Source organism: Nycticebus coucang, chromosome 6 (genome assembly GCF_027406575.1).
Source record: "Nycticebus coucang isolate mNycCou1 chromosome 6, mNycCou1.pri, whole genome shotgun sequence".
Taxonomy (NCBI): Eukaryota; Metazoa; Chordata; class Mammalia; order Primates; family Lorisidae; genus Nycticebus; species Nycticebus coucang.
Window position 1 is genome coordinate 20,224,361 of NC_069785.1, and position 26,408 is coordinate 20,250,768.

Here is a 26,408-nt window from a genome sequence, read left to right on the forward strand (position 1 = left end):
GAGTTTGAGAACAGCCTGAGCAAGAATGAGACCCTGTCTCTACTAAAAATGAAAACTGAGGCAAGAGGATTGCTTGAGCCCAAGAGTTTGAGGTTGCTGTGAGCTACGACACTACGGTACTCTACTTAGGGCAACAAAGTGAGACTCTAAAATAAATAAATAAATACACACACACACACACACAGATATATGCTATATTGAAGTGTGTTACCATTTGTAGAAATGCATAATTAGAAAAAACTAATATTTTCTAAATGGCCAGTGCATGATGCTGCAAAATCATGTCTCTGAAAAATCTGTTCAAAGTGCAAGATTAACTAATGTTTTTTTTCGTTTGTTTGTTTTTTGGTTTTGTTGTTGTTGTTGTTGAGACAGAGTCTCACTTTGTTGTCCTTGGTAGAGTGCCATGGCATCACAGCTCACAGAAACCTCAAACTCTTGGGCTTAAGCAATTCTCTTGCCTCAGCCTCCCAAGTAATTGGGACTTACAGGCGCCCACCACAATACTGGCTATTTTTAGAGATGGGGTCTCACTCTGGCTCAGGCTGGTCTTGAACCCGTGAGCGCAGGCAATCCACCTACTGCGGCCTCCCATAGTGCTAGGATTACAGGCGCATGCCCAGCAAACTAATATGTTTTTTGAGCAGCATTATTAAGTATAATTAATATTAACAGGCTGCAATAATAAAACTATACAATTTGATAAGTTTTGACGTGTGTGAAATCCTAATCACAATCAAGGTAATAAACATACTCATCAACCCCCAAAACTTTTGGCCCTTTGTAATATCTTCCTCTGGACCTGTCCCCACATAAGTACAGATAGGTTTGCTATCACTATAGTTTGTATTTTCTACAATTTTATATAAATTGGCTTTGAAACTCAACAAAACTATTGTGAGATTCATCCAAGTAGCGTTATCAGTAGTTCATTCTTTTGATAAGTAATATTCTCTTATATGGATATACCACAGTTATTTATCCATTCACCTGTTGGTGGACATTTGGGTTTTTCTAGCTTTGGCTATTACAAATAAGACTTACAGGAGCCATCTATATATAACTCTTTGTACAGACATGTATTTTCATTTCTCTTGGGTAATATTTAGAAGTAGAATGGTTGGGTCATGTGGTAAATATATATTTAACTTTTTAAGAAACTGACAAACTTCCCCTCCCCCACCCCCAGTGACAGTACATGTACTATTTTGCATCCCCATGAGCAGTGCATGAGAGTTCTAATTACTCCATATCCTTGCCCACAAGGATAGTCAGTCTTTTAAATTTGAGCCCTTCTAATAGGTCAGTAGTGGAAACTTAGTGTAATTTTGATTTATGTTTCCCTGGTGACTAATGGTGGCATTTTGTTCTTGCATAACTCCTCTAACTTTTTCTTCTTTATCAAAGTTTTGGCTCCTGTAGAGTCTTTATATTTTCACGTGAATTTTAGAATCAGCTTGTCACTTTCTACAAAAGTGCCTACTGGAATTTTGATTTGGATTGTATATAATTTATAGATTCATTTGGGAAGAATTGACATCTTAATATTGATTCTTCTGATAGGTTAATATAGTATATATCCTTTTATTTAGGTCTTCTTTTTTTTTTTTGGAGATAAGAGTCTTACTCAATTGCCCTGGGGTTGAGTGCCATGGCGGCATAGCTCACAGCAACCTCAAACTCTTGGGCTCAAGTGATACTCTTGCCTCAGTCTCCCAAGTAGCTGGGATTACAGGCACCCACCACAACTCCTGGCTATTTTTTAGAGACAAGGTCTTGTTCTTGCTCAGGCTGGTCTCGAACTCCTGAGCTCAAGCAGTCTGCCTGCCTTGGCCTCCCAGAGTGTTCAAATTACAGGCATGAGCCACTGCGCCTGACCCTAGGTCTTTGTTAATTTCTTTCAGCAGTGTTTTATAGTTTCCATTGTATAGATGTTATATATTTATAGTCATATTAATCTCCATATTAAGTCAAATTCATCTAAGTATTTTTTTGGGGGGAGGGAGTACAGAGTCTCACTTGGTCTCACTTGGTCACCCTTGAGCATTTTAGCTCACAGCAGCAACCTCAAACTCTTGGGCTCAAGCGATCCTCTTGCCTCAGCCTCCCAAGTAGGTAGGACTCATGCCAAACACCTGGCTGTCTTTTTTTTTTGTTTGTTTTTGTTTTTGTTTAGCAGGCCTGGGGCAGATTCGAACCTACCAGCCCCAGAGAATGGGGCCAGCGCCCTGACCACTGAGCTATGGGCACCCAGCCCCTAAGTATTTTTCGACGCTATTTTAAATGTTACATTTTTTAAATGTAAATTTCTAGTTCTTTGCTAATATAGTAAGTTGACCATCCAAGGGACTGTAACAAAGAGGTCAACATACAGAGGTAGTCAGCATAAGGAATGAGGCCCACTGTGCTGATATGTACATGTGGTGTGTGTCTGGTCTGTGAAATTAGGTAACCTTATGGAGGTGGTCAACTAAGGAGTTCTCCTATCTATAGAAATAAAGTGTATTTTTCTTCTCCCCCCCCCTTTTTTTTTATTGTTGGGGATTCATTGAGGGTACAATAAGCCAGGTTACACTGCTTTTTTTTTTTTTTTTTTTTTTAGAGATAGAGTCTCACTTTATCGCCCTAGGTAGAGTCCCGTGGCGTCACAGCTCACCGCAACCTACAACTCCTAACTCCTGGGCTTAGGCAATTCTCTTGCCTCAGCCTCCCAAGTAGCTGGGACTACAGGCGAATGCCTGGCTATTTTTTTTTGTTGTCGGAGTTTGGCCGGAACTGGGTTCAAACCTGCCACCCTCAGTATATGGGGCCAGTGCCCTACCCACTGAGCCACAGGCTCCGCCCACAAAGTATTTTTTAATGTCAATATTGTATCATGTAACCTTGCTAAATAAACTCACTTGTTCTAATAACTATTTTGTAGATTCCTTAGGATTTTTTTATATTTATCATAGATGATCACATCACATCTGCCAATGAGGACAACTGTACTTCTTCCTATATAAGTTGGATGCCATTTATTTCTTTTCCTTGCTGCATTGCACTAGCTAGGCCTTCTAGTATAATGCTGAGTGGAAGTGGTGAGGGAAAGGATGTTTGCTTTCTTCCTTATCTTATGGAGAAAGCAGGTCGCTTCAACCATTAATTATAATGTTAGGTATAGGTTTTTCCTATGCCCCTCTACCTCTTTTTTTTTTTGTAGAGACAGAGTCTCACTTTATCGCCTTCGGTAGAGCGCCATGGCATCACACAGCACACAGCAACCTCCAACTCCTGGGCTGAAGCGATTCTCTTGCCTCAGCCTCCCGAGTAGCTGGGACCACAGGCGCCCGCCACAACGCCCGGCTATTTTTTGGTTTGCAGTTCAGCTGGGGCTGGGTTAGAACCCGCCACCCTCAGCATGTGGGGCCGGCGCCCTACCGACTGAGCCACAGGCGCCGCCCTCCCTCTACCCCTTTTTAAAGACAAGGTCTTGTTCTGTTGCCCAGGCTAGAGTGCAGTAGCTTTGTGATAGTTCACTGCAACCTAAATTCTTGGACTCAAGCAATCTTCCTACCTCAGCCTCCCATGGAACCGGGACTGTAGGCACATGCCACCACACCCAGCTAATTTTTGGGTTTTTTTGTTTTATTTGTGTGTTTGTTTTTATTTTAAGTTTATTACTTCCTCTTAATTTTTATTAAATTATAACTGTACTTTTTGGGGTTTTTGTACAGATGGGAATCTCACTATGTTGCTCAGGCTGGTCTCGAACTCATAGCCACAAATGATCCTCCCACCTTGGCTTCCCAAAGTGCTAGAATATAGATGTGAGCCAGTTTGTCCAGCTCTTAGATGTCTTTTATTCAGTTGAACTTTTCTTACATTCCTAGTTTTGAGAGGTTTAGTGGGCTTTATTATTATTATTTTTACTTTTTTGGAATTAGAAATGAATGTTGGATTTGGTTACTTTTTTTTTAACAACTACTGAGGAACCTCTGTAAGTTTACCACTCAATGGACTGTACCAAACTAGTCAACCTACTGGGATAGTTAAAATAAGGAACTAGGCCTGCCGTACTGATACATACATCTGGTATATGTCTGGTCTATGAAAATTAGGTCAACTTGAGGTGGCCAATGTAAGGAGTTGGTCAACTGGGGAGGTCCTACTGTTTGGAGATAATTGCCATACGGTTTTTCTCTTTGAGGGGGAAGATTTTTTAAGAGATTGTCTTACTCTGTTGCTTGGGCTGGAATGCAGTGACATGATCATAGCTGATCATTCACCCCAGCTTCAAACTGGGCTCAAGAGATCCTCCTGCCTAACTCTCCCAAGTAGCTTAGATACTGACTTATGCCACCACACCTGGTTAATTTTATGAATTTTTTTGTAGAGACAGCACCTTACTGTGTTGCTCCAGCCTCCAGCAATACTCCCACCTTGGTTTCCCAAAGTGCCAGGATTATAGGCATGAGTCACTGTGCCTGGCCAAGTAATTATTTTTAAGTCAATGAATAAATACGTTCAATCAGCTTGGCGCCTGTAGCTGAAGCAGCTACGGTGCTAGCCACATACACCAGAGTTGGCAGGTTTGAATCCAGTCCAGGCCTGCCAAACAGTGACAACTACAACCAAAAAATAGCCAGGCGTTGTGGCAGGCGCCAGTGGTCCCAGCTACTGGAGAGGCTGAGGCAAGAGAATTGTTAAAGCCCAGGATTTGGAGGTTGCTGTGAGCTGTGATGCTATGGCACTCTACCCAGGGCAACAGCTTGAGGCTCTGTCTCAAAAAAAAAAAAAAAAAAATACATTAAATAATTAAAAATTTCTCCATAGGTGCTGCAGATGATTACAATAGAATTGGTTCATCATTGTATACTCTAGGAACTCAAGATTCTACAGATATATGCAAGTAAGTATTCTAATTAAATATAGATCCTTATATGCCCTTCTTACCCTTCTCTTCCCGGAAAAAAAAAAAACAAAAACATAAATACAGCAGAGAAAAATTTCTGTTGGCATCCTGGGTGTGCACATTTCTTACCCCAATAGAAATTTTGTAACATTTTTGTCAAAACACACTGGTAATAAGGAGCATTTTCTTTTTTTTTTTAGAGACAGAGTCTCACTTTATCACCATCGGTAGAGTGCTGTGGCGTCACAGCTCACAGCAACCTTCACCTCTTGGGCTTAGACAGTTCTCTTGCCTCCGCCTACCGATTAGCTGGGACTACAGGCACCTGCTACAATGCCTGGCTATTTTTTTGTTGCAGTTTGGCTGGGGCGGGGTTTCAACCCGCTACCCTCAGTATATGGGGCTGGTGCCCTACTCACTGAGCCATAGGCGCCGCCCAAGGAGCATTGTCATAAACCTAGCTTGACACCATTTTCCTTCTCCCTTTCTCTCATATTATTTATTTATTTATTTATTTAGAGACAGAGTCTCACTGTGTCATATCTGTTAGAGTCTGCCCTGGTGTAATAGCACACAGCAACCTCTAACTCTTGGGTTCAAGCAATTCTCTTGCCTCAGCCTCCCAAGTAGCTGGCACTACAGGCGCCCACCACAACTTCTGGCTATTTTTAGGATGGGGTCTCATTCTATCTAGCTCAGGCTGGTCTCGAACTCATGAGCTCAGTTGATCTGCCCACCTTGGCCTCCCAGAATGCTGGGATTATAGGTGTGAGCCACCGTGCCTGATTGTTTTTTTTTTTTTGTTTGTTTGTTTGTTTGTTTTGAGACAGAGTCTGACTTTGCTGCCCTCAGTAGAGTACTATGGTGTCATAGCTCACAGCAACCTCAAACTCTTAGGCTCAAGTGATACTCCTGCCTCAACCTCCCAAGTAGCTAGGACCACAACACTCAGCTATCTCTTATATTATTTAAATATGAGGAATAAAAATGGACTGAAATATATAATTTTAATATTTACTATGTTTTATTTGATGCAAATGGGCTGATTAGTGTGTATATAAGAGAAAGGAGGAGAGACAATTTATATCAGATTGTTCTTAGGTTTCAGTAAAGCTTCCAAGTAAAAAATACCATTTGGGAATTAGAATGTATACAAGAGGACTTCAGAAAGTTCATGGAAATGCTGAATGTGGTGGCGCACGCCTGCAGTCCCAGCTACTCAGGAGGCTGAGACAGGAGGATGGCTTGAGTCCAGGAGTTCTGGGCTATAGTGCACTATGCCAATATGGTGACCTCCTGGGAGTGGGGAGCCACCAGGTTGCCTAAGGAGGGGTGAACTGGCCCAGGTCGGAAATGGAGCAGGTCAAAACTCCCATGCTGATCAATCAGTAGAGGGATCACGCCTGTGAATAGCTACTGTACTCCAGCCTGGGCAACATAGTGAGACCTCGTCTCTTAAAAAAAAAAAGTTTATGGAAAAGAGAGATTAAAAGATAAAAATAAAGGGCGGTGCCTGTGGCTCAGTGGATGGTGCACCGGCCCCATATACCAAGGGTGGCTGGTTCAAACCCAGCCCCAGCCAAACTGCAACAAAAAATAGCTGGACGTTCTGACGGGCACCTGTAGTTCCAGCTACTAGGGAGGCTGAAGCTAGAAAATCGCCTAAGCCCAGGAGTTGGAGGTCACTGTGAGCTGTGACCCCATGGCACACTCTGCCGAGGGCAATAAAGTGAGACTCTGTCTCTAAAAAAAGAGTAAAAAATATAAACTTTATTTATTAACATACAGAGAACATTTCGAGACACTTTTTGCAAGCAATGATACCAGCCGTGTATTCCATCCCTACTAAAAGTAGAAAAATTAACTGGGGCTCATGGTACATGCCTAATACTTCCAGGTATGTGAGAGCCTGATGCAGGGAGATCACATAAGCCCAGGAGTTTGAGGTTATAGTGAGCTAGGATGATGCCAGTATCATCTGGGGGTGACAGAGTGAGACTCTGCCTCAAAAACAAAGCAAAACAAAACTATCAAATAACTTCAAGAACTGTTCCAGCTTTGGTGTTTTAAATCAGCCTTTGCTCTTTCAAGGTGATTGGTTTGTATTTCTTTAATAATTTTGAAGGTGTATGTTTTATTTAGTATTATATAGCATAATGATGAAGAATATCAAAATAGGCCAGGTGCAGTGGATTGTGCATGTAATTCTAGCACTTTGGGAGGCTAAGGCAGGAGGATTGCTTGAGGCCAAGAGTTGCCTGGGCAACAAAGTGAGATCCCATCTCTACAAAAAAAATTTAAAAATTAGCGAAGCATAGTGGTGTATGTCTTTAGTTCCAACTACTCAAGAGACTGAGGCAGAGGGATTGCCTGAGCCATGAATTCAGGGCTGTAGTGAGCTATGATTGTACCACAGCACCTCTAGTCTAGGGTAGGAGAGTGAGACCCTGTCTTCCCAAGAAAAGGCTCAGCGCCTGTACCTCAGTGGTTAGGGCACCCACCACGTACACTGTGGCTGGCGGCTTCGAACCCAGCTCATGCCTGATAAACAACAATGACTACAACAAAAAAAATAGCCAGGGTGTTGTGGCAGGCGCCTATAGTCCCAGCTACTTGGGAAACTGAAGCAAGAGAATTGCTAAACCCAAGAGTTTGAAGTTGCTGTGAGCTGTAACGCCATGACACTCTACCAGTGCAACAGCATGAGACTTTGTCTCAAAAAAAAAAAAGAGGCGGTGCCTGTGGCTCAAGGAGTAGGGCGCCGGTCCCATATGCCGGAGGTGGCAGGTTTAAACCCATCCCCGACCAAAAAAACCACAAGAAGAAAAAAAAAAAAGAATACCAAGATAAATTTTAAATTTACATTAATGGCTTAAACTGTCATCTTGAAATGGACAGATACTCTGTAATAACAAATTTCAAATCATCTGTTAAATGGATGAAAGTTGGGGCGGCGCCTGTGGCCCAGTGAGCAGGGCGCCGGCCCCATATACCGAGGGGCCAAACCCAGCCCCGGCCAAACTGCAACAAAAAAAAAAATAGCCGGGTGTTGTGGCGGGCGCCTATATAGTCCCAGCTACTCCGGAGGCTGAGGCAAGAGAATCGCCTAAGCCCAGGAGTTGGAGGTTGCTGTGAGCTGTGTAAGTGAAACTCTGTCTCTACAAAAAAAAAGAAGAAAAAAGTTAACAAGACTATTAGGAGACAGTGTTTATTATAGATATGATTTGGGGGCATATTCTTTGTTTGAAATGGAAAATTATTTCGAATGTAGCTTCTGATGAAAATATTTTTCTCTTCTAGGTTTTTCCTCAAAGTTTCAGAACTGTTCGACAAAACAAGAGTAAGTTCTGAATTCTAGAAAATTTAGCACAATATTGTATCTACATGTTAATTTTTTTTTACTATAAAAAAATTGTATAAAAAGGAATAATTACTATTAGCCTTTGGGAATCTAAATCTTTGCCTATAGTAGTGTTTAAATTATGGTTGTGTTTATGTTTATTGAGGAAGAAGAACCTACTGACTTCAGAAGGATGAAGAGGCAGATTTAGATTTCTTGAGTTTTTCATGAAATTAGATTTTGTTTTGTTTTGTTTGTTTGTTTGTTTTTGATACAGAGTCTCAAGCTATCACCTTGGGCAGAGTGCTGTGGCATCACAGCTCACAGCAACCTTAAACTCTTGGGCCTAAGTCATTCTCTTGCCTCAGTCTCCCAAGTAGCTAGGACTACAGGTGCTCGCCACAATACCCGGCTATTTTTTGTTCAGTTGTCGTTGTTTAGCTGGCCTGGGCCAGGTTCAAACCCGCCATCCTCAGTACACGTGGCCGGCACCATAACCACTGTGCTATGGGTGCCAGAAATTGGATTTTTGTTGTTGGCCTTTTGGTATTTATTTAAAAGTCATATGGGTATTATCAATCAGAAGACAATATGGGAACTGGGTTTATTTTTACAAAGTATAATCCTTTTGGGAAGCTTTTTAAACTCAAAGTCTTAGATTCATTATAACTTTACCAAGATTGTATCACCACATACTGTGGAAAGGTTGCACTCATGCTAGTAATACTTTTTTTTTTTTTTTGAGACAGAGTCTTACTATGCCACCCTCGGTAGAGTGTCACAGCTAACAGCTGCTTCCAACTCGTGGGCTTAAGCGATTCTTTTGCCTTAGCCTCCCAAGTAGCTGGGACTACAAGCACCCGCCACAATGCCCAGATAATAATTTAATGATAAAATCGTCTTGATTTTTGTGGATCAGACACGGCTACAATAATAGTTAAATTTTTAAAGTTGCTAGAGTAGTGGAAATGTTATTAGACGTTCAGTGGTACTTAGCTGAGATGATGGTGTAGCAGTTGATTTCTCCATGACTTTGCTAACTGTGATATAAAGTAGAGACAAGTAAAAGAGAAGGAGATAACTCTCACAAAGGAAAAATAAATGTGGTTATATTGGGTCTAGATCGCCTGTTACTCTGCCAGGTAACTGGTACTGATGTTTGTACCAATAAGCATTCTGTGGGAAGACAGAGAAATTTTTCTGTTCATTTATATCAAAAAAGAGGGACCTATCACAAAATAGCCTTTTGTCAATTCAGGTCCTTTGAGAAACAGACATCAAGATAGAATTAGATCTAAAAGAAATTTCTTGTGAAGAACAAAGAGGAAAGAACAGGAGCAAATAGAGCTTTCAGGCTACAGGTCAGGCCTTCACCTGTAAAGGAAATAGCAGAGGATGGATTGTGGGGAAGAGTCTCAGACAGCAGTGAGATCCCATCTTTAGGAGAAATAAGCTGGGCGTTTTGCTTAGGAGGCTGAGGCAAGGGGATCACATAAGCCCCCCAAGAGTTAAAAGTTGCTGTGAGCTATGATGCCACTGTACTCTGTTCAGGGCATGGAGTGAGACTGTCTCAAATAAAAATAAAAAAACTAGCCAGGTGTTGTAGTAGGCACTTATAGTCTTAGACACTTGGGAGGCTTGAGGCAAGAGGATCATTTGAGCCCAAGAGACTAAGGTTGCTGTGAGCTATGATGATGCCACAGCACTCTACCCAGGGTAACAAAGACTCTGTTTCAAAAAAAACAGAAGCTGGGTGCGGTTTCTCATGCCTGTAATCCTACCACTCTAGGAGACCGAGGCGGACGGATAGCCTGAGCTCACAGGTTTGAGACCAGCCTGAACCAGAGTGAGACCCTACCTCTAAAAATAGCCAGGCGGGCTCCACACCTATAGCTCAAGCAGCTAAGGCGCCAACCACATACACCAGAGCTGGGGGGTTTGAATCCAGCATAGGCCTGCCAAACAACAACAACTACAACAAAAAAATAGCCAGGCATTGTGGCGGGTGCCTGTGATCCCAGGTACTTGGGAGACTGAGGCAAGAGAATCGCTTAAGCCCAGGAGTTGGAGGTTGCTGTGAGCTGTGATGCCATGGCACTACCCAGGGCAACAGATTGAGGCTCTGTCCCAAAAAAAAAAAAAAAAAAATTAAATAAAAATAGCCAGGCATTGTGATGAGCAGCTGTAGTCCCAGCTACTCAGGAGGCTGAGGCAAAAGTTTGAGGTTGTTGTGAGCTATGATGCCATGGTACTCTACCAAGGGTGACAAGTGAGACTCTGTCTCAAAAGAAAAAAAAGGTCTCTCACCTTTTCCCCTTCACGATAGGGACCCATTTCCAGCTCTTTGGAAGTGCTCTAAACTTTCTCTTTGTTCTTCCTAAATGAAACCTTTCTTTGTTAGCCTGGAAAAAAAAAAAACCCAACCAACATTATTTTCATGAAATTGATGTATGCTGTTACATGTAGGTGTAGTTCCTTCGTGGTGTTGTATAGTATTCCATTAATTCATTTACATCTCTTCTACAATTGGCAGGCATGTGGATAGTTTCTAGTTTGGGGTTCCATAAAATAATACCACTAAGATCATTCTTGTATATCTTCTGTTGAACATAAGTATGCATTTCTCTTGGGAATATTTAACTAGGAAGGAAATTGATAGGTCATGGAGTAAAAAGCTTCAGTGGACATTGCCCAACTGCCATGATTATACCAGTTTACAATCTCACCAGAATGAATATGAGCATTTAGGTTGCTCCACAAATTTATTAATACTTGATATTTTTCACTTTTTAAATTTTAGCCCTACTGCTGAGTATGTAGTGTGTTTTTATTTTTGTTTTTATCTACTTTTTTTGAGGGGGGGAGAAGCAGCTAAAGTTTTATTTCAGGGTCTCTGATTAGGAATTTTAATATAGTCCGGTCAAATTATTTTTGATAAAATCAAAGTGAAGAAAAAACATTTCAGTGTGGGGTCTTCCCATCCAAGAAAAGAAAGACTGAGAAAACAACTTGTAAACAGATTACATAAGCAAATTACATCGGGCCAGAAATACATAATATATGCAATATAAAAATAACTCTTATCATTTTTGTAACACGTATCATTTCCCAGCCATTATGCTTGATGCTTTACAATCATGATTTCCAATTCTAAAAACCATTTTTTGGTAGATGGATAAAGTTGTTATTTTTAATTTTTTTTTAAAACAAAAAGAAAATAAAGCTTATTAAAGCTCAATGACTCATCCAAGCCCATACACTGGTAAGGTCTGAATGGGGTCTGAACCCATTTTTCTTCCACATCACATAGCATTTAATGTACAGAATACCTGGATGAGCCAGGTACAGTGGCTCATACCTGTAATCCTGGCACTCTGGGAGGCCGAGGAGGAAAGATCCCTTGAGCTCATGAGTTAGAGACCAACCTGAGCAAGAGCCAGACCCATCTCTACTAAAAATAGAAAAACTGGTGAGACATTGTGGTGGGGGCCTGTAGTCCCAGCTACTCGGAAGGCTGAGGCAAGAGGATCACTTGAGCCCAAGAGTTTGAAGTTTTTGTAAGCTGTGGCGCCACAGCACTCGACCCCAAGGCAACTGAGACAGCCTCAAAAAAAAAGGGGGGGATGAATTGGCCAGACATGGTGGCTCATGCCTATAATTCCAGCACTTGGGAAGCTAAGACAGGTGGATTGTTTCAGCTCAGGAGTTCGAAACCAGACTGAGAGAGAGTGAAACCCCATCTCTGAAAAAAAAAAAAAAATAGCTGGGTTTTGTGGCAGGTGCCTGTAGTCCCAGCTGCTTGGGAGGCTGAGGCAAAAGAATTGCTTAAGCCCAAAAGTTTGAGGTTGCTGTGAGCTGTGATGCCACAGAACTCTACCAAGTGTGACATAATGAGACTCTGTCTCAAAAAAAAAAAAACTGGATGAATTGCTTAGTATTTTTTAAAAATTTCCATTTGTAACATCCCAAATATTTCCTATTAGTTAGATAATGGCAATATCTACCTTTCATGATATTAATAAATAACATAGAAAATCCATTGTGTTCTTATCAGAAGTTTAGAAAACAAAGTGTTATCACAGATAACAATAATAAGCTATTTTTGTCCTCAGTTCCATAGATTCAGAATGTTACCCAGAATAAGAAGCCTACTGATTCAAATATATATTAAACAGAGTATAGTAGTCACAAACACAAGATCTGAAACCCCATTTTGAGTCATTTCCGTATAAGAATCTAGCTTGCATTTGTCACTGATAGAATATTAAACTAAGAAGTCCCTGAAGATGTCACAGTGTTGACAAAATTCAACATGATGGTGGAGTCTACACAAACACAGGAAATAAAGCTTGACCCTTCCATACAGCCCAGCTATAAAGTCCTTGCAACTAACTTCTTTTTAAGTTAACATCTCAATGTCACACATAGTCCCCAGTGTCTGCTTGATGAAATGCCACAATCACCATCGGGTCTACTTTCCTGCAGTCTTGTGTTGATTTTGCTGCCACCCCAAAACCCAAAGGGATGTCTGCCATGGAGTACACCACCACTCCATGAGAAGTATTTTTAGTGATTCGACCCAGACCAGATTTCAACACATGGTCCCCATACAGGAAGGATTGCTCTGCTCCAGGCTTTATCCACACTTTATACTTGGCATAGGGTGCAAGGTAATCCAGAGCCACGATGTGCACCCGAAACCTGTGGGTCTTAGTGAATTTTCTGAAGCAGGTCCCCAAAGACACCAGCTTCTCTCCAGAGATATTGGCAGCCAGTTTCAGAATCTTCTTGCTTACATAGTACACACCAGTCATTGTGCAGCTGGAAACACTAGGTGCCATCAGGCCTGTCGACCAGCAGCTGAAGATTCTCCCCGATGTATTTCGCGATCTTCTCAAACATTACACAGGTTTCTTCAGTCAAAAGCCGCATTTTCCAGCTGGGGTAGGGCACTGGAACCTCGTGCCTCAGTAGCCGGACTGTTTTTATCTACTTTTTATTTGGATGGTAATTTCTTTTTTTTTTTTGTAGAGACAAGAGTTTCACTTTATGGCCCTCGGTAGAGTGCCGTGGCCTCACACAGCTCACAGCAACCTCCAACTCCTGGGCTTAAGCGATTCTCTTGTCTCAGCCTCCCGAGTAGCTGGGACTATAGGCACCCGCTACAACGCCCGGCTATTTTTTTTGTTGTTGCAGTTTGGCCGGGGCCAGGTTTGAACCCGCCACCCTCAGTATATGGGGCCGGCGCCTTACCGACTGAGCCACAGGCGCCGCCCTTGGATGGTAATTTCAGACTTATAGGAAAGTTGCAGGAATAGTACAAAAAATTCGTGTATATACATCACCTAGATTTCCTGAATATTAACATTTTCTGAATTGCTTAAAGTTTTTTTATTCCGAAAAATCCATACTCACTGTTTTGTGCCTATTCAGCACAACTTTCTTTTTTTTAAAGATCAGGATTCTTTCTTTCTTTTTCTTTTCTTGTGATAGAGTCTCAAGATGTCGCCATGGGTAGAGTGCCATGGCATCACAGCTCACAACAACCTCCAACTCTTGGGCTTAAGCGATTCTCGTGCCTCAGCCTCCCAAGTAGCTGGGACTATAAGCACCTGCCACAAATGTTGTACCCGGCTATCCAGCTATTTTTTGGTTCTAGTTGTCATTGTTGTTTGGCAGGCCTGGGCTATATTCGAACCCACCAGCCTTGGTATATGTGGCTGGCACCCTAGTGCTTGAGTTACAGGTGCCTAGTCATGATTAGGATTATTTCTAAGATAGCCAGGACTATTATTAATTATTCACTTTTTTTTTTTTTTTTTTTTTTTTGGTAGAGCGATAGAGTCTTTTTCTGTTGCCCCAGCTAGAGTACAGTGGTGTCATCATCATTCTATGAAACCTTGAATTTCTGGGCTCAAGCTATCCTGCCTCTGCCAAGTAGCTGAAACTACAGGCATGTGTCACCACACCCAGGCTGAGTTTTTCTACTTTTGATAGAGATGAGGTCTCACTCTTGCTCAGGCTGGTCTCTAACTCCTGAACTTCAAGCAGTCCTCTTGCATGGAGCTTCCAGAATGATGGGAAATTAGATGTGAGGCACCTTACCCAGCCAATGATTCACTCTTAACGTTATCAAATAACCAATATACAGATCTTCCCAAATGTCTTATAAATGGTGTTTCATAGTGTAGTTTCTCTCTTACTGTGTTTGATTGATATTCTACATCTTTCCCTTTGTCTCTCCATACTAAAGAACTCTCATCTTGGGTGGCGCCTGTGGCTCAGTGGGTAGGGCGCCAGGCCCTATATACCAAGGGTGGCGGGTTCAAACCCGGCTCTGGACAAACTGCAACAAAAAAATAGCCAAGCATTGTGGTGGCTGCCTGTAGTCCCAGCTACTCAGGAGGCTGAGGCAAAAGAATCACCTAAGCCCAGGAGTTGGAGGTTGCTATGAGCTGTGTGACGCCATAGCACTCTACCGAGGGCGATAAAGTGAAACTTTGTCTCTAAAAAAAAAAAAAACTCTCATCTTTTTAGTCTCACATGGCTACTTACCCATCCATCCCAGCTAGGCCTTACCACATCTGTTTATCACTCTTTGGTGTCTTCAACCACATGTCATTAATGCTTTGACTAAGTTCTCTAGTTTTCCTCAGCAGGATTGGTTGGAATTACGTAGTCTACCCTTGCCAGCTGTTATTACTTTAAAATCATGTGTTGGCCGGGCATGATAGCTCACACCTGTAATCCTAACACTCTGGGAGGCCAATATGGGTGGATTGCCCAAGCTCAGGAGTTCAAGACCAGCCTGAGCCAGAGTGAGACCTTGTCTCTAAAAATAGCCAGGCACTAAAATGGGCACCTATAGTTCCAGCTACTTGGGAGGCTGAGGCAAGAGGATCACTTAAGCCAAGTGAAGTACGCTGTGAGCTATGATGCCATGGCACTACCAAAGGCAACAAAATGAGACTCTGTCTCAAAAAAATCATGGGTAGTGCCTGTTGCTCAGTGAGTAGGGTGCCGGCCCCATATACTGAGGGTAGCAGGTTCGAACCTGGCCCTGGCCAAACTGCAACAAAAAAATAGCCGGGCGTTGTGACAGGCACGTATAGTCCCAGCTATTCCGGAGGCTGAGACAAGAGAATTAGCTAAGCCCAAGAGCTGGAGGTTGACAAAATGAGATTCTGTCTAAAAAAAAAAAAAAAATCATGTGTACATATTAATTGTTAATTGAAATGAATACAGAGGAAATATCAGTGGAGCTAAAAGATGATATTGGAACTCATCATAGCCAAGCACTACAATGAAATATATATTTCTTCTATAAATTTACAAATCTCATTTGTACTAATCGTTTTTTTCTGTTTGTCAGAATTGCATGGCTCGGCACTCCTAGCACAGTGGTTATGGCGTCAGACACATACACCAAAGCTTGGAGGTTCGAACCCACCCCAGGCCAGCTAAAACAATAGTGACAACTGCAGCAAAAAATAGCCGGGCATTGTGGTGGGCATTTGTAGTCCCAGCTACTCGGGAGGCTGAAGCAAGAGAATTGCTGAAGTCCATGAGTTGGAGGTTGCTGTGAGCTGTGACACCATGGCATTCTACCAGGGGTGACATAGTGAGACTCTGTCTCAAAAAAAAAGAAAAAAGAATTGATGGGCAGCGCCTGTGGCTCAGTCAGTAAGGCGCCGGCCCCATATACCGAGGGTGGCGGGTTCAAACCCGGCCCCGGCCAAACTGTAAAACCAAAAAATAGCCGGGCGTTGTGGTGGGCGCCTGTAGTCCCAGCTACTTGGGAGGCCGAGGCAAGAGAATCACTTAAGCCCATGAGTTGGAGGTTGCTGTGAGCTGTGTGAGGCCACGGCACTCTACCGAGGGCCATAAAGTGAAACTCTGTCTCTACAAAAAAAAAAAAAAAATTGCAAAGAAAAATAACAGTAAGAAGGAAAAGGCGAGGATACCTAGAGGAAATAGGAATGGATACTGTAATTATTTATAATTTCCATTTTCTTACAGAACTTATTAGGAAAGAAAACACTGAGAGCAGGGCAGTGCCTGTGGCTCAACGGAGTAAGGCGCCAGCCCCATATGCCAAAGGTGGTGGGTTCAAACCCAGTCCCAGCCAAAAAAAAAAAAAAAAAAGAAAACACTGAGAGCAGAATGATTGCTGATTAAATACTCCATTTCTCCCCCTTTTTTTCAGAAAATAGAGGCACGGGTGTCTGCTGATGAGGACCTCAAACTTTCTGACCTTTTAAAATATTACTTAAGAGAATCTCAAGCTGCTAAGGTAACTTCATTGTTTGCTGTTTTGTAAAATGAACTATTTTAGAAAAGCATTTTTTTTTTTTTTTTTTTGAGACAGAGTGTTACTTTGCCACCCTCAGTAGAGTGCTGTAGTGTTATAGCTTACAGCAACCTCAAACTCTTGGGCTAAAGCAATCCTCTTGCCTCAGCCTCAAGTAGCTGGGACTACAGGTGCCTGCCACAATACTGGGCTATTTTTAGAGACAGGGTCTTGCTCTAGTTCAGGCTAGTCTCGAAATCCTGAGCTCAGGCAATTCATCTACCTCAGCCTCCCAGAGTGCTGGGATTACCAGCATGTGCCACCATGCCTGGTCCCAAATGCCATTTTTGTTTAATATGTTTTCTTTTCTTTTCTTTTTTTTTTTTTTTGAGACAGAGTCTTAGTATGTCACCCTCGGTAGAATGCCGTGGCGTCAAAGCTCACAGCAACCTCAAATATTTGAGCTTAAATGATTCTCTTGCCTCAGCCTCCCAAGCTGGGACTTTAGGCCCCTGCCACAATGTCCAGCTATTTTTTTGTTGCAGTTGTCATTGTTATCTAGCTGGCCCGGGCCAGGTTCAAATCCATCAGCCTCAGTGTATGTAGCCATAACCACTGTGCTACGCACACCGAGCCCAAAAGCCATTTCTTTAGGAGACCGAGGCAGGAGGATTGCTAAGCCTGGCAGTTGAAGGTTGCATTGAGCTGTGATTGCACCATTTACTGCATCCTAGGGTGACAGATTGAGACCCTGTCTCTCCGTCCCCCCCAAACCCCCCACCAAAGACATTCTTAGAAGAGAAACTGGCATGTAATAGTCAGTGTTGTGTAAACCCTCCTGGTGGTGGGGTGGTGGTTGGGTGGGACAACACTACCAGAAAACTTCCAGCATCATTTACTGTGAAGCATTCTGTCTTACAGGATCTCCTCTACCGGAGGTCTAGGTCACTGGTGGATTATGAAAATGCTAATAAAGCATTGGATAAAGCAAGAGCGAAAAATAAAGATGTTCTGCAGGCTGAAACTTCCCAACAATTATGTTGTCAGAAATTTGAAAAAATATCTGAATCTGCAAAACAAGGTACTGCTATTGTTATTAATATTTAATTGCAAGGTATGCTTTATGACTATTGTGTAAATTAAATTACATAGTTAACCCTGATTTATTTTGTTCACAGAACTTATAGATTTTAAGACAAGAAGAGTTGCTGCCTTCAGAAAAAATTTAGTGGAACTGGCAGAGTTGGAACTGAAGCATGCTAAGGTAGTGTATTCAAAATTTCTAAAATTAAGTATAAAAGAAAAAAATTGTTTTTATTTTAGATAGTCTTACTTATGTCACTCTTCGTAGAGTGCCATGGCATCACAGCTCACAGCAACCTCAAACTTTTGGGCTAAAGCAATTCTCTTGCCTCAGCCTCCCAAGTAGCTGGAAATAAAAGTGCCCACCACAATGCCTGGCTATTTTTTGGTTGTAGTTGGCCCAGACTGGATTCTAACCCGCCAGCTCCAGTATGTGGCTTGTGCCCTAGCCACTGAGCTACAGGCGCCGAGCCAATATAAAAGAAATTAAGATGAACTTTTTTTTTTTTTTTTTTTTTTTGAGATAGAGTGATAGAGTCTCACTATGTTGCCTTCGGTAGAGTGCTGTGGTGTCACAGCTCACAGCAACCTCCAACTCTTGGGCTGAAGCGATTCTCTTACCTCAGCCTCCCAAGTATCTGGGACTACAGGTGCCTGCCACAACTCCCGGCTATTTTTTGTTGCAGTTTGGCCGGGGTCAGGCTTAAACACACCATCCTTGGAATATGGGGCCAGCACCCTACTCACTGAGCCACAGGCGCTGCCCCTTTTTTTTTGGTTTTCTTTTTGAGACAGAGTCTCACTATGGTCGCCCTTGGTAGAGTGTCGTGGCGTTATAGCTCGTAGCAACCTCAGACTCTTGGGCTTAAGCGATTCTCTTGCCTCAAGCTCCTGAGTAGCTGGGACTACAGGCACCCGCCACAATGCCTAACTATTTTTTTATTGCAGTTGTCGTTGTTTAGCTGGACTGGGTTGGATTCAAACCTGCCAGCCTTTGTGTATGTGGCTGGTGCCATAACCACTGTGCTATGGGTGCCAAGCCCAAGATGAACTTTTAAATGTTACTTTTGGGGCTTGTGCTCCTGCATATTTTTTCTCCCCCAGGTTAGACATCCTTAAGGCTAAAAATGTTACATTCCCTATCCCTCAACAAGCATTTTCTTTTCTTTTTTTTTTTTTTTTTAGAGTTAATGGCAGAGATTTATTTATTATTATTATTATTATTTTCCTCAACAGGCATTTTCTAATACTGTCCTCCTTGTCTTTGCACTTTTAAAACATTGCATCCAGTATTGGAGATGCTTTTCCATATGTAGACTGATTGTTGTACACATTTCTTATTACAGCATTTTTTCCATGTTTAAGGTATAGCTGTTTCACTGCCATAATGCACTGGCTTGATTTGGCTTATCAGTCAACCCTTTTTTTTCCTTCCCAGTCAGTTCTTGAATTTCCAACCTGTAGTTACGTATTTTATTTTTATATTTATTTATTTATTTTTAGAGATAAGAGTCTCACTTTGTTGCCCTCGGTAGAGTGCTGTGGTGTCACAGCTCACAGCAACCTCCAGCTCTTGGGCTTAGGTGATTCTCTTGCCTCAGCCTCCCGAGTAGCTGGGACTACCAGCACCCACCACAGTGCCTGGCTATTTTTTTGTTGTTGTTGCAGTTTGGCCTGGGCCAGGTTTGAACCCACCACCCTCGGTATATGGGGCCAGCACCCTACTCACTGAGCCGTAGGCACCGTCCACACATTGAATTTTTAAAATTATGCTTCTGGGGCGGTTCCTGTGGCTCGGTGGGTAGGGCACTGGCCCCATATACTGAGGGTGGCGGGTTCAAACCCAGCCCTAGCCAAACTGCAATAAAAAAATAGCCAGGCATTGTGCCGGCCGCCTGTAGTATAGTCCCAGCTACTTGGGAGGCTGAGGCAAAAGAATCGCCTACGCCTAGGAATTGGAGCTTGCTATGAGCTGTGTGACACCACGGCACTGTAATGAGGGAGATAAAGTGAGACAGTTTCTCTACAAGAATAAATAAATAAATAAATAAAATTATGCTTCTGGCTCAGCACCTGTAGCTCAGTGGTTATAGCACTGGCCACATATGCTGGGGCTGGCGGGTTCGAACCCAACCCGGGCCTGCTAAACAACAATGACAACTACAACAAAAAAATAGCCGGGTGTTGTGAGCAGCTATAACCCCAGCTACTTGGGAGGCTGAGGCAAGAGAATCACTTAAGCCTAAGAGTTTGAGGTTGCTGTGAGCTGTGATGCCATGGCACTGTGCTGAGGGTGACATAGTAAGACTCTTGTCTCAAAAAATAAATTAATTAATTTAATTAAATAATGCTTTTGGGGTGGAGCAAGGTGGCTCACGCCTGTAATCCTAGTACTATGGGAGGCCGAGGCAGATGGATTGCCTAAGCTCACATGTTTGAGACCAGCCTAAGCAAGGGCAACAAGACCTTGCTTCTAAAAATAGCCAGGCATTGTGGCGGACACCTAAGGCAAGAGAATTGCTTGAGTCCATGAGTTTGAGGTTGCTGTGAACTATGACGCCACAGCACTTTACCAAGGGCGACAAAATGAGACTCTGTCTCCAAAAATTAACAAAAAACAAGGACCAGAAGGCTGGGCGCAGAGGCTCAGACCTGTAATTCTAGTGCTGTGGGAGCCGGAGGTGGGAGGGTTGCCTGAGCAAGAGCGAGACCCTCATCTCTACAAAAAAACTAGAAAAAATTAGCCAGGAATAGTGACTCACGCTTATAGTCCCAGCTATTTGGGAGGCTGAGGCAGGAGTATCACTGGAGCCCAGGAGTATGAGGTTGCAGGAAGCTAGGCAGATGATACGGCACTCTTGTTGGTGTGACTAGAGCTAGGCTCAGTCTCAAAAAAAAAAAAAAAAAAAACCAACCCAACATTTATTAATGTTAATAAAACACCATTATTTAATCCCCAGACCTTATTCTCATTTTGCCAGTTGTCTCAATAATATCCTTGATGGCAAGAGGAAGTAGAAGATAACACACTGCATTTAGGGCATGTATCTTTTTAGACTAATCTGGAGAAGTTCCTGAGTCAAATGCATTTAAAAACATTCACATTTTTGAGAATGTCAATTCAGTTTATAGAATGACCCTCAATTTGGGTTTGTTTGAGGTTCCCTGATCACTGGATTCGGCTGTGAATTTTTGGCAGAACACCACATTCTCATTGTATCACATCAGGAGGCCCAGGCCCTGGATGAGTTGTCTTGGTGACAAGGGTTAACTGCAGATTTGTCAGTGGCAAAGTTCCTTTTTTACACTTTGGAATTAAGAAGTATTCTGTGGGGACATACTTTGGGACTGGGCAAATATCCATCCCTAACCAGCGCTTTCCAGAAGTTTGTGCAACAAGGAAAATGCTCTACAGTCAGCCCTCCTTGCTATCATAGCGATGTGGCTGTGGAACACCTGAGATGCGGATAGTGCCACTAAGGAACTTTTTTTTTTTTTCCCCCCCAGAGATGGAGTCTCACTCTTATCACCTTTGGTAGAGTGCCGTGGCATCACAGCTCACAGCAACCTCCAACTCCTAGACTCAGGCAATTCTCTTGCCTCAGCTTCCTGAGTAGCTGGGACTACAGGCGCCTGCCACAACACCCTGCTATTTTTTTGTTGCAGTTTGGCCGGGGCCAGGTTCGAACTCACCACCCTCAGTATATGGGGCTGGTGCCCTACCCATTGAGCCATAGGCGCCACTCTGCCACTAAGGAACTTTATTCAGTTTTAGTAGATGGATCTTTAAGACTTAAATAGCTACACATAGTGAACAAGTGCAGCTCCACGCTGATTTTAGCATCCATTGATGATTCTTGCCTGCATCAGTTATAATTATGATGGTTACCAAATGTTGATTTTCTCATTCCATCATTCTTTATACTTGTTAGTTGACTTTCTGCTATATTTTTATTTATTTATTTATTGAGGTAGAGTCTCATTATGTCGCCCTCGGTAGAGTGCCACGGCGTCACAGCTCACAGCAACCTCCAACCCTTGGGCTTAAGTGATTCTCTTGCCTCAGCCTCCCAAGTAGCTGGGCCTGCAGGTGACAACCACAACGTCCGGCTATTTTTGTTGTTTTTGTTGCAGTTGTCATTGTTGGTTAGCTGGCTTGGGCTGGGTTCAAACCCACCAACTTAAGTGTATCTGGCTAGCACCATAACCACTGTGCTACGGGCATCTAGCCAATACCTGGCTATTTTTTTGTTGTCGTTGTCATTGTTGTGTAGCAGGTCCGTGTTGGGTTTGAACCCGCCAGCCCTGGTATGTGCCTGGCGCCCTAACCACTGAGCATGAGGAGCTCTCTTCCTTTTGCATATTAATGTAACCTAAACGTATTTGCCTTTATGTGTGGCTCTAAATTTGGATGAACATTCATGTGCTCTGCAAATGGTTACTTACCTGTGAATTTTACAGGATATTTTTGTATGTAATACTTTTATTAAAGCTTCTATACATCTGTGCTAATGATGTATTTTAGTAGCTAAAAAGGGGGTAGGAGCCCATCACACAATCAGAAACCTTTCTGCAGTTGAACTTGGACACAGAGAACATGTTTTATCCTCACTAGAACCTGTCAAGTAATGCAAAACACTTGTAACAGTCTAGACAGAAAAAATTATCTACTGCAGAATCTGGTATGTAGAAAATATCATTGTATAGGACCCAAATTATGTAATTATCTATCTTTTAGCCTTTATGTGTATCTAATGAGTGTCTACTCTTTTTTTTTTTTTTTTTTTGGCTGGGGCTAGGTTTGAACCCACCACCTCCAGCATATGGGACCGGCACCCTATTCCTTGAGCCACAGGTGCCGCCCGAGTGTCTACTCTTGACATTCTGATAGCTTGACACACTTAAAGTTATGTGGTTGCTAACACCATATATTTTTAGAAGGCCTCCTTCAGAAGGGTTCAACTCAAGACATTCATCCTGTACTTTCCCTTCCTTTTCAGGGTAACCTACAGTTGCTGCAGAATTGTCTGGCAGTGTTAAATGGAGACACATAAGCCACTCTCCGCCTTCCTGTTACAAAGGGCTGCCTTCCTTCAAACATTATTTTTCTTCATAATTTAGGCCTTTGTGCTCACTGGAAACAAAAAACAGCTGACAAGAGTGCATCTCTTTTCTGAGCAACAGTGGTGTGGCGCTGTGCACAGACGATGCTAGTCTATGTGGGGAGCAGCTTTGGTCCTGAATTGCCGTCCATCACTGTCCTACTCAGAAGTCCAAAGTTCGTTCTTTTCCAGAGTAGCCTCTGTAACTGTGTTTATGTTATGAATGGTATTCCTTCTGGTTGCCAATCTTATTTACCTTTAAAATAATTTCTGAAGTTTAACCCTTTCAAAACGCATCATTCAAATAAGATAACAAATGCCTTTCTTGAGTTTGGGGGTTTTGTTTTTGTTTGTTTTTTTTACTTCGTTACTTTGTTTTTAAAAGGCATTGTATACTACCTTAGTTCATTCACGTATCCTGGTAAAGCATTCTAACCAGACTTATTTTTGATTAATGAATATTTCCTAGATGTTTTGGGACAGACTTTATGTAATCTTTATGATTTCTGAAGCAAAGCAAATGCATTATTAGTACGTTTGCCTTAAACTTGTAGACTAAACCAATTATTGTAAAAATAAACAGCGATAACATTGACGGTTTTTAACCATATGGTCATTGTATCACTCTAAAATGTGGAGTAGCTGCAGTAAATCTACTCCCAAACCATGCGTTCTAGTGCAAGTCTTAGTTATTGTCTTTCTTTTAAAAGGGCATATGGGGGCTTAGTGCCTGTAGCTCAGTGATTAGAGCACTGGCCACATACACCAGGGCTGTCAGGTTCTAACCCAGCCGGGGCCAGCTAAACAACAGTGACAACAACAACAAAATAGCAGGGTGGCTCAGCGCCTGTGGCTCAAAGCAGCTAAGGTGCCAGCCACATACACCTGAGCTGGTGGGTTCGAATCCAGCCTGGGCCCGCCAAACAACGATGGCTGCAACCAAAAAAATAGCTGGGCGTTGTGGTGGGCACCTGCCAGTCCCAGCTACTTGGGAGGCTGAGGCAGGAGAATTGCTTGAGCCTAGGAGTTGGAGGTTGCTGTGAGCTGTGATGCCACAGCACTCTACCCAGGGTGACAGCTTGAGGCTGTCTCAAAACAAACAAACAAAAAAAAAAATAGCAGGGTGTGGTGGTGGGTGCCTATAGTCCCAGCTATTTGGGAGGCTGAGGCAAGAGAATCATTTTTAGCCCAAGAGTTTGAGTTTGAGGTTGCTGTGAGCTGTGACGACACGGCACTGTACCAATGGTGAAATAATAAAACTGTCTCAAAAAAAAAAAGGGCTTATGGGCTAAGGTCCTCTATTTCTTCACAAAGAAACAAACTGCTCCTCTGGAGCTATTTCACAGAAGGTGGAACTGGGCAGAGAGGCAGGTTTCAAGAGGGCTCTTTCGAAGTGGAGGAGCTGTGATTCCCTCCAGGCTCAGCCAGTTGACTGAGAGACATGCCATTGAGCCACTCGGTGGTGTCATGCTGGTAAATAGATGGGTCCCGAAGAGGTCTGCTATAAGGAACAGCACTTATGGGGGGTGGGGGCAAATGGGATAGTAGAATGTTTGGGATAAAAGCTGGTGTACAGACAGGATGCTGGCCAGCAATCGTTAACATTACAGATACAGTGGCCCTGCCATATCCTGAGTGTACATAATTGTCACACCTGGTCCAAAGTTAGATTAAGAGATTGGATCTTTTCCACTTGTCTCATTTTTCTCTCATCTGGGCTGGTCACCCTGGGATTGGGGTTACCCCTTGGATCAGTTCCTAGTTTGTTTCCATTTTACCAAACCATCCCAACTGCCTGGTCTGGGTCCTGTTGGCTGTCAAGCTTTTCCAGCCTCTCAGGGGCATGACAGTTACTGCTTTGTCTATTTAAGGGACATGTTCCCACTGCCATGTGAACTGATGATTTTCTTCTTGTTGGCTGGGAGAGATCTGTGTGTTTTGTCCTTTGTGTGACCCTCACCAGTGGGTGAAAATAGGCCCAGAGCCCAAGCTTCTGATTTGGGTGGGCCCTTTCACTGTAACCCACTGCCTTGTGGCCTCAGGTGGCAGGGAGGAGGAAGGTGCTTGCCTGACCTCCCACCTCAGTGCTCTGCTAGGAAGGACACGCCAACCTACCTCATAGGAGTGTTGTTAATAAAAGTTGGTACTGTGCTTTGGAAATGCGAAGAAGCCGTGTGAATGCTGAGAAGCCGTGAGTTTGGGGCCAAAGCTGCAGCACAGATTTGGTTTATCCTTCAGCTGCTCCCAAGAGACCGGGGAGGCCAGGTGGAAGGTGCTGGCCAAGCCCTCCCAGGCAGCTGTGGGAACCCACCCTGGCAGACTGGGAGCAGCCACACCACACTGCATCTCAGTCCCCCCTTGTCCCCAGCTTCACTTTCCACGGTGTCCATGGGCCATGCAGTTAATGGAGGCCTGAAAATATTATATGGAAAATCCCAGAAATAAACAGTCCATATGTTTTCAATTTCATGCTGTTCTGAGTAGCATGATGAAATCTCTTACCGTCTCCCTGAGATGCTGAATCCCTGGACCCACTACCTGCACATTAGTCACCAGGCATTTGGTTGGTGGGTCTCAAAGAAGGAAGAAGACTACAATACAGTCAGATACTTTTGAGTGGGAGATCACACGACTTCGGATGATGTTCATTACAGCATATAAAAGTGTTCTATTATTCAGGTGAGCATTAATCACTTCCTGTGCTTGATAACCTTTGTTCATAGCACACAAGTATAGGAAACAACACAGTACACAGGTTTGGTCCTCTGAGGTTTCAAACAAGCATCCTCGTGGGGAGCTGACAGTCTTGCTATGCAAGGCCACTTCATGAAACACAGGAGTAAAAGAATATATATTATTCCCAAAGGCTGGTTCTCTGTGTCTCCAGAACAGCTGAAAACCATGTATTCCACAGCTCACTGCCAGTCCCTGATAAAACTGGCCAGCCCAGGGTTCACTGCTGTTCAGACATTTCTTTTTTCTTTTCTTTTTTTTTTTTTTTGAGACAGAGCCTCACTTTATCGCCCTTGGTAGAGTGCTGTGGGATCATAGCTCACAGCAACCTCCAACTCCTGGACTTAGGCGATTCTCTTGCCTCAGCCTCCCAAGTAGCTGTGACTACAGGCGCCCGCCACAACGCAAGGCTATTTATTTTTTGTTGCAGTTTGGTGGGGGCCGGGATCGAACTCTCCACCCTGGGTATACGGGGCCGACACCCTACCCACTGAGCCACAGGCGCCGCCCGAGACATCTCATTTCACACTTTTTTTTTCCTTTTTCTGAGACAGGGTCTGGCTTCCTTCCTGGGGGCTAGAGTGCAGTGGCATCATCATAGGTTGCAACCTCAACCTCCTGTGTTCAAGCGATCCTCCCATCTCGGGCTCCCAAAGTGCTAGGATTACCGCCACCGCACCCCGACCCCAACCCATTTCACTCTTAATTGACCATCTGTTGGGTCGGAATAGGAAGACACCGAGTTGGGGGGGGGGGGGGGAAGCTGTAGTTTAGTAGTTGCTCCGCCAGTTTAGAACTGCATTCCAAAATGGTCCTCCTTCGGGCCCCCCAGAAGCTGACCGAGTTTCCCGCGTGGGAGGGCTGGGGCTTCCCTCTCGGTGGAGCCATGTTTCACGGAGGATGGAAGCACCCATGCTTCAGAAGGAAGGGGAGCGCCCCGGCAGTGGGTATAGGTGGGGAATGAGG

The 26,408-nt window shown here is 43.3% G+C and overlaps 1 protein-coding gene and 1 pseudogene across 2 annotated transcripts in view; one reads left to right on the plus strand and one right to left on the minus strand.

Moving 5' to 3' along the window:
• Positions 1-23,382, plus strand: part of SNX6 (sorting nexin 6) — a 63,626-nt gene extending 40,244 nt beyond the window's left edge. Inside the window, exons 9-14 of one of the 2 annotated variants that reach the window (XM_053594691.1) lie at positions 4,816-4,891; positions 8,195-8,234; positions 16,441-16,527; positions 17,446-17,605; positions 17,703-17,788; positions 22,608-23,382. In XM_053594691.1, coding sequence (XP_053450666.1) covers positions 4,816-4,891; positions 8,195-8,234; positions 16,441-16,527; positions 17,446-17,605; positions 17,703-17,788; positions 22,608-22,661 — 503 coding nt within the window. In that variant the 3' untranslated portion in view covers positions 22,662-23,382. The other variant, XM_053594692.1, reaches the window with a different exon arrangement.
• On the minus strand, positions 8,247-16,235 carry LOC128588070 (60S ribosome subunit biogenesis protein NIP7 homolog; annotated as a pseudogene).
• Positions 23,383-26,408: the final 3,026 nt, after the last annotated feature.